General features: G+C 48.6%; 1 protein-coding gene across 1 annotated transcript in view; it reads left to right on the top strand.

The window, feature by feature from the left end:
* PRRC2A (proline rich coiled-coil 2A) overlaps positions 1–14,870 on the top strand; it is a 41,867-nt gene that overhangs the window by 10,583 nt on the left and 16,414 nt on the right. The window contains exons 2-12 of the mRNA XM_060239094.1: positions 4,051–4,222; positions 4,543–4,720; positions 4,843–4,942; positions 7,036–7,108; positions 8,360–8,503; positions 8,658–8,794; positions 9,788–9,867; positions 10,569–10,708; positions 10,882–10,972; positions 11,226–11,445; positions 13,860–14,262. Coding sequence (XP_060095077.1) covers positions 4,111–4,222; positions 4,543–4,720; positions 4,843–4,942; positions 7,036–7,108; positions 8,360–8,503; positions 8,658–8,794; positions 9,788–9,867; positions 10,569–10,708; positions 10,882–10,972; positions 11,226–11,445; positions 13,860–14,262 — 1,678 coding nt within the window. The 5' untranslated portion in view covers positions 4,051–4,110. The remainder of the gene's footprint in view (positions 1–4,050; positions 4,223–4,542; positions 4,721–4,842; positions 4,943–7,035; positions 7,109–8,359; positions 8,504–8,657; positions 8,795–9,787; positions 9,868–10,568; positions 10,709–10,881; positions 10,973–11,225; positions 11,446–13,859; positions 14,263–14,870) is intronic.

Below are 14,870 nucleotides of genomic sequence, written 5' to 3'. Positions count from 1 at the left end.
GGATTGTTGCCCAGAGCTAGAGCATCCATCATAGAATCATAGAGTTGGAAGGGACCTCCAGGGTCATCTAGTCCAACCCCCTGCACAATGCAGGAAACTCACAAATACCTCCCCCTAAATTCACAGGATCTTCATCGCTGTCAGATGGCCATCTAGCCTCTGTTTCAAAACCTCCAAGGAAGGAGAGCCCACCACCTCCTGCGGAAGCCTGTTCCACTGAGGAACCGCTCTAACGGTCAGGAAGTTCTTCCTGATGTTGAGCCAGAAACTCTTTTGATTTAATTTCAACCCATTAGTTCTGGTCCTACCTTCTGGGGCCCCAGAAAACAATTCCACATCATCCTCTATATGACAGCCCTTCAAGTACTTGAAGATAGTGACCATATCACTTCTCAGCCGCCTTCTCTCCAGGCTAAACATCCCCAGCTCCTTCAACCTTTCTTCATAGGACTTGGTCTTGAATGCTGAAGAGGTCTCAGGTCTAATCCTCAGCTTCTCCAATTCAGATAAGAGGCTGGGAAAGACTTGTGCCACAGAGCTTGAAAAGTATACTGAGTCAGTGGCTCAGACTGCCCCAGCTTGGTCATTTTTCTGCTGCCCAGGATACAGGTGGTGAGAAAGGCACTCTTAGTAATAATAGCTATAAACGCTTAGAACAAGAAAAGTTGCATTTTATACCCTGCTTTTCTTTACCTGAAGGGAGGCTCAAAGTAGCTCACAAGCGCCTTCCCTTCCTCTCCCCACAACAGGCACCTTGTGAGGTAGATGGGACTGAAAGGGTTCTGAGGGAACTGTGAATGATCCAAGATCATCCAGCAGGTGTCACGTGGAGGAGTGGGGAATAAAACCTGGTTCTCCAGGCTAGAGTCCACTGCTTTTAACCACTACACCAGTTCTGTGGTTTATTCTGTTACTGCCTTCTGTCAGGTGAACACACAAGCCCCCTTGTGTTACAACTCCTATCCTTCCCGCTTCACTAAAATCTTGCACCTACCAGTGAAGCTGTGGGCACCCTATTTCAGTTCCTTTGATCGTGACTCCAAAGCACAAACCAAGTAGGGCACATCCACAAAGGAAAGTGTCACATGGTTAGAAACTGTGGTTTGCTCCCGGCCAGAGCAGGTTAATGTCTGATTTAAAAAAAAAAAATGTTTAATTTTCATGTCAAAACTTCAGTTATATTACATGTTTCTTTTAATGCTTTTGATTTAAAATGAAACCTAAGCTTCATACAAGCAAGTCAAATTCTACAGTTACTGCTTAAGTTCAGTTTGTGAACTCCATCAGGCATACTAAATTAAAAACCTGATTTTCTCTGTAAAAGAAAGTACCACAGGGGAAAACATTTGACTTCTGTGGCCAGTGTTAGGAATCAGTGGGTCATATATTTATTGTAGCCACAAATGATTCATATTTATGACTCTTTTCAACCCAACGGTATGTGCACTGCCTTTCAGTCTCATGGACAAGTGCTGTTTTGCCCATTAATTACCACTCTTGCTTTTGGAAAGTTCTGGGTGTGTGACCTTTGATCCAGTGCATTTAACTCTGTGTTGGGTTGTGGCCCTTGGGTTGAAGTAATTGTTGCTTACTGTCTTTGCGTGTGAACCCAGAGCCAACCAGAAATCCATTAGCTGCACAATTACAAGTTCTAAGCAGATATAATTGTGTGGTGCCAGAGGTTTGTAGTCCACAATTATTTACAGAACACATCCCCCACCTGTCAACCAGAGGTTAATCATGATCAGAATATCTGGATTATGCTACTAGATATTGTGCAGTTTTTTTATTTGGGCACATGGTTTCTTTCTTAGAATATTTATAACCTGGGTTGTCAATCATTTGATTCCCAAGCAGTGTTCCCTTGAAGCTGCAGAGTCTTGTGAGCAAAAATTCTACTTTGTGAGCTACTGGCATTAAAGTTGAGAGCTACTGCATAAATGTGTGCTCTGGGGTCATCCTTCCTGAGCTAAGACAAAAATGATTGAGCTGAAGACTAAAAATCTGTGAGCTAGCTCACGCCAACTCAGCTTAGAGGGAACACTGTTCCCAAGTTGCCTGACAAAATAATCATAAAGCAATGAATACCCAACCAATGGCTTAACAATATGCAACAGTGAAAAAAGCCAACAGTATGAAAATCTGGAACGGTCTTGCAGTGTGATGTAAAAACAGTGCAAAAGTGAAAAATTAGGTTGGGAAGCATAAAACCAGCATGGGACCAGTACAAGTCAAATCAGTTTAGAAAGCCAAAGCAAGACTGTAGAAGTTTCTGTCTTGTTTTGTATGTGCTTGTTAGTTACCCTGCATGCAGGAAACTTAGGTTACAGATAGTTTGTGCTATATTCTAGATTTGGTGGGTGGGCTTGAAAAGAAATGCAACAGAAGCATATTGTCTTTAGTAGAGCCAACTAAAACAGCATGAAGAAGCGAGCAAGCTTTTTTGTTCAGGCTGCTGAGCAAGTCAAAAAGGGTGATGAGAAGCAGGAGACACGGATATGCCTGATGGGAAACTCCCAACTGTATTGTGCGGGGGAGATTTCAATAATGATCTAAATTGCCCTGATTCAATCAGTGTGCTTGGTCCGCATGCTTTCTTTGTGTGATCCTGGCTTAGAATATTCTTGCTGCTCTCTGCTTAGGGTTTAAGGTGGCACATGTACCTGATCTGGTTTCCCTTTATTGCTATGAACTTAGTAGACTGGGTGGTTTCTCACTCACAGAACTCCCGTTCAGATGGGCTGTACATCTGTGATGGTTGATTGAAGGTCAGTGTAAATCCAGATGATCTTTGAGAAAGGCAACAGTTGGCTGTAGTTTGGAGCAAGCTTGTGGTAGGCTTGGTGTGGAGCAGGATGGGCCATTTCAAGGGTCGGGTCAGAAACCTGGTGCCCATGACGAGCAAGAGTGGCCTACATTTAATTTCAGTAGTCAGAAACCTGCCTTGGTGCTGCTAAGCACTACCAAAATCTTGGAGACGTGCAATACTTATTAGTGTAGTTGCAATACTGCTACTTGGCTGTGTGAGGAGCAGATCTTTCATAAGAGTGTCTGGTAAGTAGTCATCAACAGACCTTTGAGTGAAAGGGACTCCTTTAATCCAAAACCATCCCTGACAACTGTTGTAATCCTGATTATAGGCAAGGCTGATCATAATATACCTGATCAGTTGGCCAGTCAAAGATTAGCCAGGTGTTTAAAGCATTAATTGGGTGTAGAACCGTAATGGAGGGGGGCTTCTGTTTAGGAGGAAGTTAACTTTGACAGAAAGTGTTTATTAATTAAAATATTTATACCTCACCTGACCCTTGTGGCGGCATACAGTTCCAAACTAAAGCCATATAAGACAGTAAAATCCTATTAAGACACACCCGCCCCCGAAACACCTGCAGCTCAAGCACTATTAAAAGCTCTAGCAAATAATCCAGTCTTGTAGAGCTGCCTTTCAAAAAATCAAAATCTAAACTACTGTATTTATGGCTGAGACGTACTGCACAAATACCTGTCCATAACATTCAGAAGATAGAGGTGTGTTTTGCCTTTTTCGCTAGAAACACAGGGATGCCCCACTGGAATTAAACATTAGTTTTAAATGAGATTTTTAGAGACAGGCAGTACCATACCTGGGGCAGTTCCTATTAGAACCAGGATTCTCCAACCTCTCTTATCAAACACCAGTGTTCTGGCATGTGGCATAAAGACAGGGGTGACCAAACTTGCTTAACATAAGAGCCACATAGAATAAATCTCAAATATTTGAGAGCTGGAAAGAAAGCAATTTTGATTTTAAATTCATTCTCCAAGCCAGCCAAAAGGGTGGTGAGGGCTTCAAGAACCGCGCAATATGTGTGAAAGAACCACATGTGGCTCCCGAGCCACAGTTTGGTCACCCCTGCATAAAGACATTCCTGGCCTCCCAAACTACATCTCAAACAAATTCTCAGTGGCGTGATGAGTCTGAGCAGGACTTGGTGGGTTGTTTAGAAAAGGGGCTGTCCCTGACTCATGAATAAAGCATTGCCTTTGTCTTCCTCTTCTTTCCTTCTCCAGCAGAGGCACGTTTCGTGGGGAGCCAGGAGGAACCATCGTACTCAATGACCTTACAGCGCAATGTCAGATCGTTTGGGGCAAACAGCAAAGGGGAAGGATGGAAAAAAGTATTCGTCACTCAACCTGTTTGATACATACAAGGGCAAGTCCTTAGAGATCCAGAAACCCACAGGTACGGCGGCCTGCGTGTTGATGCCGACGGGACAGTGGATGTTCTTGCAGATGGCTTCCTTGCATCCTGTTCTCAAAGGAGGAGTCAGCTGCTGTGATGAACCTGCTTAGACTAGAGTCTCTGATGCCTCTGTGATGGCACTCGCAGCGCCCTGAGCAGCTGTCTCCCTCTCCCCCCCCCCCCCATGTTTATCCTAATCTGCCTGTTTAGGGCTTACACAGTGGGACTGCTAAAGAGTGCAGCTGGGGTGGGGTCAGGAAGGGGGATTGCAGCGTGGCCCCAAGTTTTGCCTCTAACCCTTGCTCCTCACTCCCACGCAGTCACTCCCCGCCATGGCTTGCAGAGTCTCGGTAAGGTTGCCATTGCCCGGCGCATGCCACCCCCTGCGAACCTGCCAAGCTTAAAAGCGGAGAACAAAGGCAATGACCCCAACGTCTCACTAGTGCCGAAAGACGGGACAGGATGGGCAAGCAAGCAGGAACAGCCAGACCCAAAGAGGTAAGCGGGTGCCAGAGGGGCCGGGCAAGGCTCTTAGGGGTCCCCTGCCCTCCTCCTTCCCCCCCCCCCCCCAGGCTTGCATCCTTCATGTAGACATATGCCCTGTCTTTTTTTGTCTCCAGTACCGATGCCTCGACAGCTCAGCCGCCGGAATCGCAGTCACCGCCGGCTTCACAGACGTCTGCCTCAAACCAACCGAAACGACCCCCAACAGCCCCCGAGGTAAACCTAGGGCAGTAATGTGGAAACTGGAGAAGCCTCGGGAGAGTCCATCCTCTTCCTTCAGCTTGAGTTTCTTAGCATCTGCCCTGTAGCTGTAACTGATTCTCAACCCCCTTTCCTCCCTTTTAGCTAGTCTGCCCTCCAGGGCTTTTTTTGTAGCAGGAACTCCTTTGTATATTAGGCCACACACCCCTGATGTAGCCAATCCTCCAGGAGCTTACGGGGATCTTAGTACAGCTCTTGGAAGATTGGCTATATCAGGGGTGTGTGGTCTAATATGCAAAGGAGTTCTTACTACAAAAAAAGCCCTGCTGCACTCATATTTTTATTTTTTATTTATATCCTGCTCTTTCTCCTGATCTGAGACCAGAGTATTGTACCTTTTTGATTTCAGCAGAAACTCTCATTTTGATCTGTGTTTGTGAGAGCTGATTGCATGTTTTTGAGTGGTGGTTCTAGCAGTATCTGTAGAGGCTCATGAGGGATTAGGTGGTTTGGGCACCCTGTAATTCCTTCCCACACATCCAAGTTGTGCTTGTAGGGGGGGGGGGGGGGGGTTGCTGCATCTCTGCATGAGTCCATTTGAACATAGTTCTCTTTTTATTCAAAGTGCATCTGAATTGTTCCTTTTCCTTTACGTAGTGCAGAAGGCCTGAAGGCTTTACTGTGCCTTTCAGTGCAGGCTTACAAAGGCACCAGAAGGGGCAAGGATTCTCTGGTCCTGCCTCTAACCGTTTCTAAGCATCTTCCTACTGTGGGTGGTATAAAATGTTTGGGAGCCACCAAGTGTGCATTTTCTCTGGTGTCCTATGTTCTTATGATCTAGTACAGTCACCAACCTAGTCAGGTGAGAGCGCAGGTCGTGCATATGGTGGTGGTTGGCATGTTGGATCTGGGAGACTCCGGCCAGTCCCAGACAGCTTCGTCTGCCTCTCAAGATTGTTGTGAGGATTGAATTGAGGGGAGGAAAAGAACGTAAGCTGCTTTGGGTCCCCATTGGGAAAGAATGGTGGGGTATAAATGCAGTAAATTAATATAAAACCACAAGTCAAAAGGCATTTTTTAAAATGAAAGCCATCATCCTCTAATCCGGGTACCAGCTGGATATTAGGAATAACTTTCTTTATACATTACATATCAGCAGATACAGCCCCAAATAAGTTAATTTTATATATTAAGGTTTTAATAATTGCTTAATGTTTTATACTAATATTGTTTTATAATAGATGATTGTATTTTATGATGTTAATATGCTGTTAGCCGCCCTGAGCCTGTTTGCAGGGAGGGCAAGATACAGATATAAATAAATACATACAGGGAGAGTTGTTCAACAGTGGACTCGGGTACCTAGGGAGGAGGTGGTGAGCTCCCCCTCAGTGGCAGTCTTTAAGCAGTGGCTGGACAAACACTTGTCAGAGATGCCCTAGGCCAGGAGTGGGGAACGTCAGGCCCAAGGGCCGTTTATGGCCCTCAAGATCACTTGGTCTGGCCCTCGGGGCTTGCTGGGCCAAGCCTCCCCCCTCTCTCGTGCGCATTGTGAAGGACTGCTGCTGGGATATGTGGGTGCCTTTAAAGGTCTGTTGGGAGCAGCTGGAGGGAGGGAGGGGTGGCAGGGGTGGGAGCCAGCTATCACCAGTTCAATTTGCACATGATTATCCCAGATGGCGTGGCCTAATATGCTAATGAGTATGTGACCTAATATGCTAATATTAGGAGATGTGGTCTAATATGCCTGACCTAGGCATTTGCCTAGGGCGGTGGGTCAGGGTGTATGTGTGTGTGCTGAATTAGGCTCTCCCCATGTGACTTCAGATAGAAAAACAATTATTTGCATTAATTTTGTCGGCCTGAATCGTCCTCCCTTGGCGGAGCACTGTTTTTTAAGTTGATAATTTTGTATGGCCCACGAATGATGTTATAAATATCCAAATGGCCCTTGGCAGAAAAAAGGTTCCCCACCCCTGCCCTAGGCTAATCCTGACCCCTTCCAGTTCTATGATTATAGTTCCTGCCAGGGCTGTTGATTATTGCTGGTTTAGTAGGAAGACAGCAGGAAGGTTTGTTGCTCAATCTTGGTTTCCTGCCTCTTTCAGAATCCCCCTACAGTAGCAAGCGGGGTAAAGTCTTGGGCACAGGCCAGCGTTACCCATGGAGCGCAAGGAGATGGTAAGTGACCTTGAAACTAACATTGTCTGAAGCTTAAATTTGGTAAGATGGGGTTAAGAAAATAAGAAGAGCCCTGTTGGATCAGACCAATGAGCCATTTAGTCCAGCATCCTGTCTCACACAGCAGCCAAGCAGTTCCTGGGCACAGAGGCCAAGGCTGTCCCCTGGCTCTGGGATTCAGGGGTTCAGTGCCTCTGAATGTGGAGGTTCCCCTCAGTCACCATGGCAAGTAGCCATTGATAGATTCCAAGAGGATTCTAGCTAATCCCCATTAAATGCTGTGTGTTCCTTTGGCCATCACTACATCCTCTGGCAGCGAATTCCCCATTTTAATCACTCTCTGGTTAAAGTAGTATTTCCTGTTGTGCGTCCTGAACCTACAGCCCTTCAGCTTTGTTGGCTAATTTCATGGTTCTTCTGGTACAGTGTCTGAATTTAGAAAAGTTTACATATATGGGTTAATATAGGTCCCCAACCCCCGGGCCAAGGACCGGTACCGGGCCGTGACCTGTTAGCAACCGGGCCGTGAGTTGTATAATTATTTCATTATATATTGCAATGTAATAATAGAAATAAAGTGCACAATTGTATCATCGTGAAACCATCCCCTTTCCCCCGGTCTGTAGAAAAATTGTCTTCCACGAAACCAGTCCCTGGTGCCAAAAAGGTTGGGGACTGCTGGGTTAATAGATCAGCTATCTTGCATATTAGGCCGCACACCACTGATGTAGCCAGTCCTCTTACAGTAAGCTCTTGGAGGATTGGCTACATCAGGAGTGTGCCTAATATGCAGAGGAGCTCCTGCTACAAAATGAGCTTTTCTTGTGGGTACCCCACTGCTTACTTCCCGCCGTTGTGAAAACCATCCATTGATTCCCACTCTTTGTTTCCTGTCTTTTAATCCATAAGAGAACTCATCCTCTTACCCCATGACTGCTAAGTTTACTCGGGAGTCTTGGGGAGATACCTTGTCAAAAGCCTTTTGCAAGGCGCTGCAGTGGCTGTTGTCAGAGGGAGGCGCTTTGCAGCAGCCCTCCATCTGGCATCCGGAACTCTTTGCAAGGCCTTGAGTTGTGAATGGTTGGTTGATTACCAGTAGGGGGAGAGGGAATATAGTGATGCCTTAGAGACTTGCTGGTGGGCTATCTATGTTCCAGTCCCATTTCCTCATCATTTCAAGGATTTTTTTTTTTTAAAAGCACTCCTCCAGAGGCATAGGAACTGAGACTCATGTGATTTTTCCCCCCCAAGGTGGAAAGGGATCAAGCCTACTGTCGCGATTCTCTCGCGAGGAATTTCCGACCCTGCAGGCGGCTGGCGACCAGGACAAAGCTGGCAAAGAAAAGGACACTACCGATGCGTCGTATGGGCCCGGACCAAACCTCCGCCCCCAGAGTGAGTGGCAGTCACCTTGAGTGGCATCTCTGTCTCAACCCTGAGGGCAGTGGGATGCTCCTGACTCGCAAACCTAAACTAAACTAGGATCTCACAGAAGGTCTGGCCACTTTAAATTCATCTTCTCTTCTCCCTCCCCCCAATCTCTCTGCAGACGCAACCGGTTGGCGGGATGGAGGCGGGCGGGGCACCGATGGGGAGCTGCTGCCTGAGGATGGACGGGCTGGGGTCGGCATGCAGCCCAATGTCCCGCCTCAGTTTCCTCCTTACCGGGGGATGATGCCGCCATTTGTAAGTATACTTGGGGCCGTAGGTGGTGGTCAGAGGGTTCTGGTGCCTCCCTTTTTTGTTCTCTCAAGACCTACCTTCTGACCTCTGGAATAATAGGGATGGTGGATTAAAGCAGGAGTGATGGTAGACTTGAAAGGCTACAGACCTCACCTAGAGTATTGTGTTCCGTTTTGGGCACCACAATTTAAGATGGATATAGACAAGCTTGTACGTGTCTACAGGAAGGGCAACAGAGATGGTGAGGGGTCTGGAGACCAAGTCCTATGAGAAAAGGTTGAAGGAGCTGGGGATGTTTCACCTGGAGAGGAGACGACTGAAAGGCAATATGATCACCATCTTCAAGTACTTGAAGGGCTGTCATAGAGAGGATAGTGTGGAATTGTTTTCTGTGGCCCCAGAAGGTCAGACCAGAACCAGTAGGTTAAAATTAAAAGATTTTCCAGCTAAACATTAGGAAGAATTTTCTGATAGAATGGTTTCTCAGTGGAACCAGCTTCCTCAGGAGGTGGTGGTTAGAGTTAGGGGTTTTTAGCCGAGGTTAAAACTTTCCTTGGAGGTTTTTAAGCGGAGGCTAGATGGCCATCTGGAGCAATGCTAAGGAGGGCAGAAAGGGTTACATCAGTGCTTAATTCTCATGGCCCTTTCTTACATGCCTAGGGAAATGCTGATTGCCACTTCGGAGTCGGTCAGTACTTTTTCTCCAGGCCAGTTTGGCCAGGGATCTTGGAGGTTTTTGCCACCTTCTGGGCTTGGAAGCAGGGATCGCTGGGGATGTGCATGTGTGGGGAGGTATTTGTGAAGTTCCTGCACTGTGCAGGGGGTTGGACTAGATGACCCTGGAGGTACACCTTCTAGCTATGATTCTAGGAAGGGATTTCCTTTCTGGATTTGAGGGCAGCAGAGATGGGTGTTGGCAGAAGGCTGCAGGTGCTAGAGAACTGGGGGAAGGGCAGCTGGCTGCACCATAAACCAGGTCTTCCTTCCCCTTCATAGATGTATCCCCCATACCTCCCGTTCCCGCCTCCATATGGGCCGCAGGGACCGTACCGCTACCCCACAGTGGAAGCACAGAGGTAGGTGCAAGAAAGGGGGGAGGGCAGGCATTGGGACACGTAGTGGTGTTGGGAAAAGCACGTGGAAGGTCTGAGCGTGGGAGTGGGCGGGGCATGGTGCATGGAAGGCAGAGCCAGGATTCCTTACAGAATGCTAAGATGTTGCATTGAGATTTCCAGTGCTTTCTTCACCCGTTTCCTTTGAGTCTTTGTAACTACATTGAAGGTGAGCAAAAGCAGCTAAGCACCACACTCCTTCCTTTGAGAAACACATTGGTGGGACGGGGCAGATCAGCAGAAAGGAGTAGAGCAGGCAGTGGAGTCTATGAGGTGGAAGAGATCCCAGGCAGGCAGTATTCCTTTTTGCCCTCAGGCATGTGCAGAAATAAGGGAATAGTTCTCTTGTTGGCTGACAAGAGAGATCAGGAAGGGGCTACTCAGCGGCTTGTAAATCCAAAGCATGGAGTACTCCGGTCTCATTGTGGAGGAATTGTCCCAGCATTGGCTGATGTGCCATGAAATCCCTAACCTGCCTGTCTTTGCACAGTGTCTTAACTTCCCCTCCTTTGGGAGGTGGCTGGGAGGGGGGAGATCCTTTGTAGGCAGACTTCGCATCACGCTGTTTGATCTTCTGGTTCTTCAAGTGTGTACGACACCAGAAATGATTGGGCTCGGTAGCAACATAGAGACAGAGATGAGGCTTCTCATTCTTCTCTCCTCAGGTTCCAGAGGCTCCCGGGACCCCGCCCCTCGCAACCTGCGCTGCGCTTGCCGGAGCCCGTGAGCAGGCCACCCGTCCTCAAACAGGATGACCTGAAAGAGTTTGATGAGTTGGACCAGGAGAACGATGAAGGCTGGGCAGGTGATTGGGTGGGCCTTTGCTGGAGGGGCGTGGTCTCATAGCCTCACCTTGGCGTTCTGGAGCTGGCCTGCTATCCCTTCAGACCCCGGGGGGCTTCTTAAGGGGATCTGTGCTCCAGGATGCTCTCCACTCCTGAGCCTCCGTCTGAATCTGCCAGTGTCTCTCTCCCTCAGGAGCCCACGAAGAAGTGGACTACACCGAGAAGCTGAAATTCAGCGATGAAGAAGATGGGAAAGATTCCGATGAAGAAGCTGCGGAGAACCGGTAAGGATTCGTTAACGAGGCAGCCATGGGAGCCAGCCACACACAACTTTCCCGCAGCATTAGCATCCAGAGCTTCAGGTTTATGAGCTCTTGAGGACAGATGAGCTCTCAGTAATGTGGGGAGCCACCCCTCAGAATGCTGCTTTCCCCCACTCCTGCATCTGCAAAGGGCACCGGAGTTTGATTTATCCTTGGATAATGGTAGTCCAGTTTGATGGCAACCTTCTCTTCCTCCCTTCTCTGTCCCCACAAGTAATGAGGAGGCCTCCGGCCCTGAAAGCCAGCTGCCAGGCCCAGAGGCGAAGAAGGCCGGAACCCCCAAAGAGGATCAGCCTCCTGTAAAGATGGCCTGGGCTGAAAACTCGCGTTCCCAAGAGGGCCCCAAAGAGCCGCCGCCTCCTCCCTGCCCTGCGGCCCGGCCACCGCCACCCCCACCCAACCGAGGCAACTGGGGGCAACCGAACGACTTCCCGGTGAGTTTTGAAGGGCTTCAGGAGCTTGGCAGGGACTGTTCACACAGAAGGCTGGCAGCGAAAGCAGGCAGGTCAAGAGGACAAGGGGTGAATTGGTCTCGAGTCCCCCTCATGGTTAACAACCAGGTGAAGGAAGAAATGCTCTTGTTCTGTTGCAGCTTGATTCGGTCTGGAAAATGCATCTCATAGGGCAGGGGAGGCCAAAGCTGCGTAATGTAAGAGCCACATAGCATAAATGTCGGTTGTCTGAGAGCCACAAGACATGAACGTGTGAGGTGTTTGAGAGCCACAAGACACGAACGCCAGATGTGTGAGAGTCGCAAGACATAAACATCAGATGTTTGAGAGCAGGAAGGAAGGAAGGCAGAGAGATGGGGGAGGGAGAAGTAGAAAGAAAGCAACTTTAACTTTAAACGCATTCTCCAAGCCGTCGGCTGGAGAGAAATGCCTTCTCCAAGTTGGCAGATAGAGTGGTTGGGGCTTCAAGAGCCACATGTGGCTCCCAAGCCACAGTTTGGCCACCTCTGTCATAGGGCATCTGCCTGTGAATTGTCCTGGTAGCAAACATGCTTGAGACTTAAAACGTAACCCCTCAGTTGTTTGTAAAGCAGTAAAGCTGTTTCTCAGCAGTGACTTCTCACACTCTGGACTAGGGGCTCATGAAAATTGGTGCTCTTCCAGATACAAATAGAAAACTTCATTGTTGAAGGGTTCTTTTTGACTTTTGCTCAGTTAGGGGTTTTTTGTGGTGGGGGGGTGGGGACAGAAGGTTAAGCTTAGAACCCTTCCTACTGTAACTCAGAAAAACGAGGGTAGGAGGGTGCATGGAGGTACATTTGATCATGCTAACTCCCCAATCTCACATCTGCCGTCTGAAGTTGTACTGCCCAGATGTTAGTTTTAGGCTTCTCCATCCATTTGCTTACTAAGGAAAACTTTTTAAAAGGTCTTGTGTAGGAAATTAGAGAATGGGGTTATAGTGGGACGTAAAGATAGCTGATGGCTTCTTCCCCCCCCCCCCTCCAGATCTGGGTAGGTGTGCAGAATCCCAAGAATTTCAGACGGGGTATGTGGGGGGGGAGTGTTTTAAGTCTGGCTGTCATGCATACAGGTAGTTCCTCCCAGCTGGCAGGGGAAGATCTGCTTTGTAGAGTGGGGCTGAGGCCAAGGGAAGAGACAGGAGAGCAGATGGCTCAGAAGCTTTATAAACTTGCAATATGCCGGTCTCTTCTGCGTGGGAAGGGCAACCATCTCGAGGCAGAAGTGAAGCAAAGACTCAGAATGACCGAGGCACGGCCTCTGCATGCTCTGTGCTGGGCAAAAGGAATACACAGAATTTGTTCTGGGAAAAAATTCTGTGGCCAGCATAAATTAAGCAAAGACTGCTTTCCTTTGTTGGGGGGCTTGGAGACAACACTGGGCAGGGCATTGGACAAATCCTCTCAGCCTGATCATCCAGAACTTGAAGAATTCACCCAGCGTTGTACTCGTATGCGTAAGCCTCTTACCAGGAATGAGTTAAAATTATCATGAGGCTGAATTCTGAGCCCAGGGTGAAATTTTGTGCTGGTGTGGTGCGGATCCTAGAAATGTGACATACAAGCAGCCCTCAGGGATAAGCCTCTTACCTACCGAGGCTGAAACTAGCTTGAATAAGCAACTGGTGATTTGGCTTTAAGCAGAAGGTGCAGGCTGAATTGCTTGAAGAGAGTGAGTACAGCAGCCAGGGGCAGACATCCCCAAGTACTGATTTTCTATTGTTGACGTGGGTGGTGGGAAGAGAGTCTCTGCCCTCCGCTGGAATATTTTAAGGGGTGTTGAACTCATTTGTTATGAGGGCCGGATCTGACATAAATGAGACCTTGTTGGGCCAGGCCATGTGTGTCATGCAATGTAATGTCAGATAAGGAGATATAAACTTTACAAAGGACATGGACAAACACAAAGCTTAAAATAAAACATGCTTAAACATTAGCACTGGTTGGTCTTAAAGGTGTTTTCTTTGTATTTCTCCCGTGCGATCCAGCAAACTGAGCAAGGGAAGCTCTGGCTCTTTCCTTCCTTCCCTAGGGGACCAGGAGGGGGAAGAGCCACAGCCAATAGAAGGAAGAGAGGCTTGGCTCAGTAGCTGTGATGTGCAACTATTCCTCCTTCCTTTTCAAGGGAGGAGCCTCAGCCAATGGAGAAAAAAGAGGCTTTGCTCTGTAGCTCCTGTGGGATTGAGCAAGCCTGGAAAAGCAAGCTAAAATGCAGAAGGAAGTGAAAGAGAGAGAAGGGAGCAGATGACAGCCAGTTGCTCGGTGCCTGATAGAAGCCCTCCAGAGGGGCTGATTTGGCCCCCAGGCCGCATGTTTGACACCCCTGATTTAAGCCTTCTTAAAGCATGGACGTTGATCTGGGATTTCCTCCTTCAGGACCGTCCTATACGGCCACCCCCCCAAGAAGATGAGGACGAAGCCTGGCGTCAGCGCCGGAAGCAGTCGTCCTCTGAGATCTCTGCCGCTGTGGAGCGTGCCCGGCGTCGGCGGGAGGAAGAGGAGCGACGTATGCAAGAGGAGCGGAGGGCTGCCTGCGCCGAGAAACTCAAGCGGCTGGACGAGAAGTTTGGGGCGCCTGACAAGCGGCTGAAGCCCGAGCCTCCCAAGGAGCCTCCCGCCCCTCCTCCAGCTCCCACACCGGTGCCCTCCACCCCACCTGCTGCCCCAGCCCCCCCAGAGGAGAAGAGGGAAAAAGAGGAGCCGGTTTTAGCTGGCAAGGCTCGTGGTGCTGTTGGAGGCAGCGGCAGCGATGGGAGCAACCTGGACTTGGCCATTGTGGGTGAGGGAGTACACTTGCCCAGTCACCTGCATTCCTGCACACATACTTTGGTGCATCCTCACCAGGCCTATGAACCTTTCTGAGAGTTCCTCCTCCTCCTCCTGAGAGTCCCACCTCTTTGTCCATTGAATAGCATGAATAGCATAACAATCCCTGGATGAGCTCCACCACCTATTTTTCTACAAAATGACCCCTGGTCCTCACTGACCCTGAGAAGTGTCTGCTCCATCATCTGATGGCTGCCTGACGTGCACAGGTTGTCGCTGGCAGATACTGTGGTCATCAAATAAATTCCTTCCGACTTCCCGCTGAAGTGTTACTATCAAGGTTCCCTCTAAGCTACAGAGTCTTGTGAGCAAAAATTCTGCTTTGTGAGCTACTGGCATTAAAGTTGTGAGCTACTGCATAAATTAGTGCGCTCTGGGGTCATCCTGAGCTAAGACAAAAATTGTGAGCTGGAGGCTAAAAATCTGTGAGCCAGTTCACACTAACTCAGCTTAGAGTGAACATTAGTTACTCTTGGTCTCTTAGCACAGGAGGGAGGCCCCATTCTCAGCCCTGAACCTCAGTCCCTTTCATGTCTTTAACTTGCTGTGATGAAGCTTTTC

Source organism: Heteronotia binoei, chromosome 5 (genome assembly GCF_032191835.1).
Source record: "Heteronotia binoei isolate CCM8104 ecotype False Entrance Well chromosome 5, APGP_CSIRO_Hbin_v1, whole genome shotgun sequence".
Taxonomy (NCBI): domain Eukaryota; kingdom Metazoa; phylum Chordata; class Lepidosauria; order Squamata; family Gekkonidae; genus Heteronotia; species Heteronotia binoei.
Note: the sequence above shows the minus strand (reverse complement) of the source record. Positions and strands in the feature narration are given on the sequence as shown.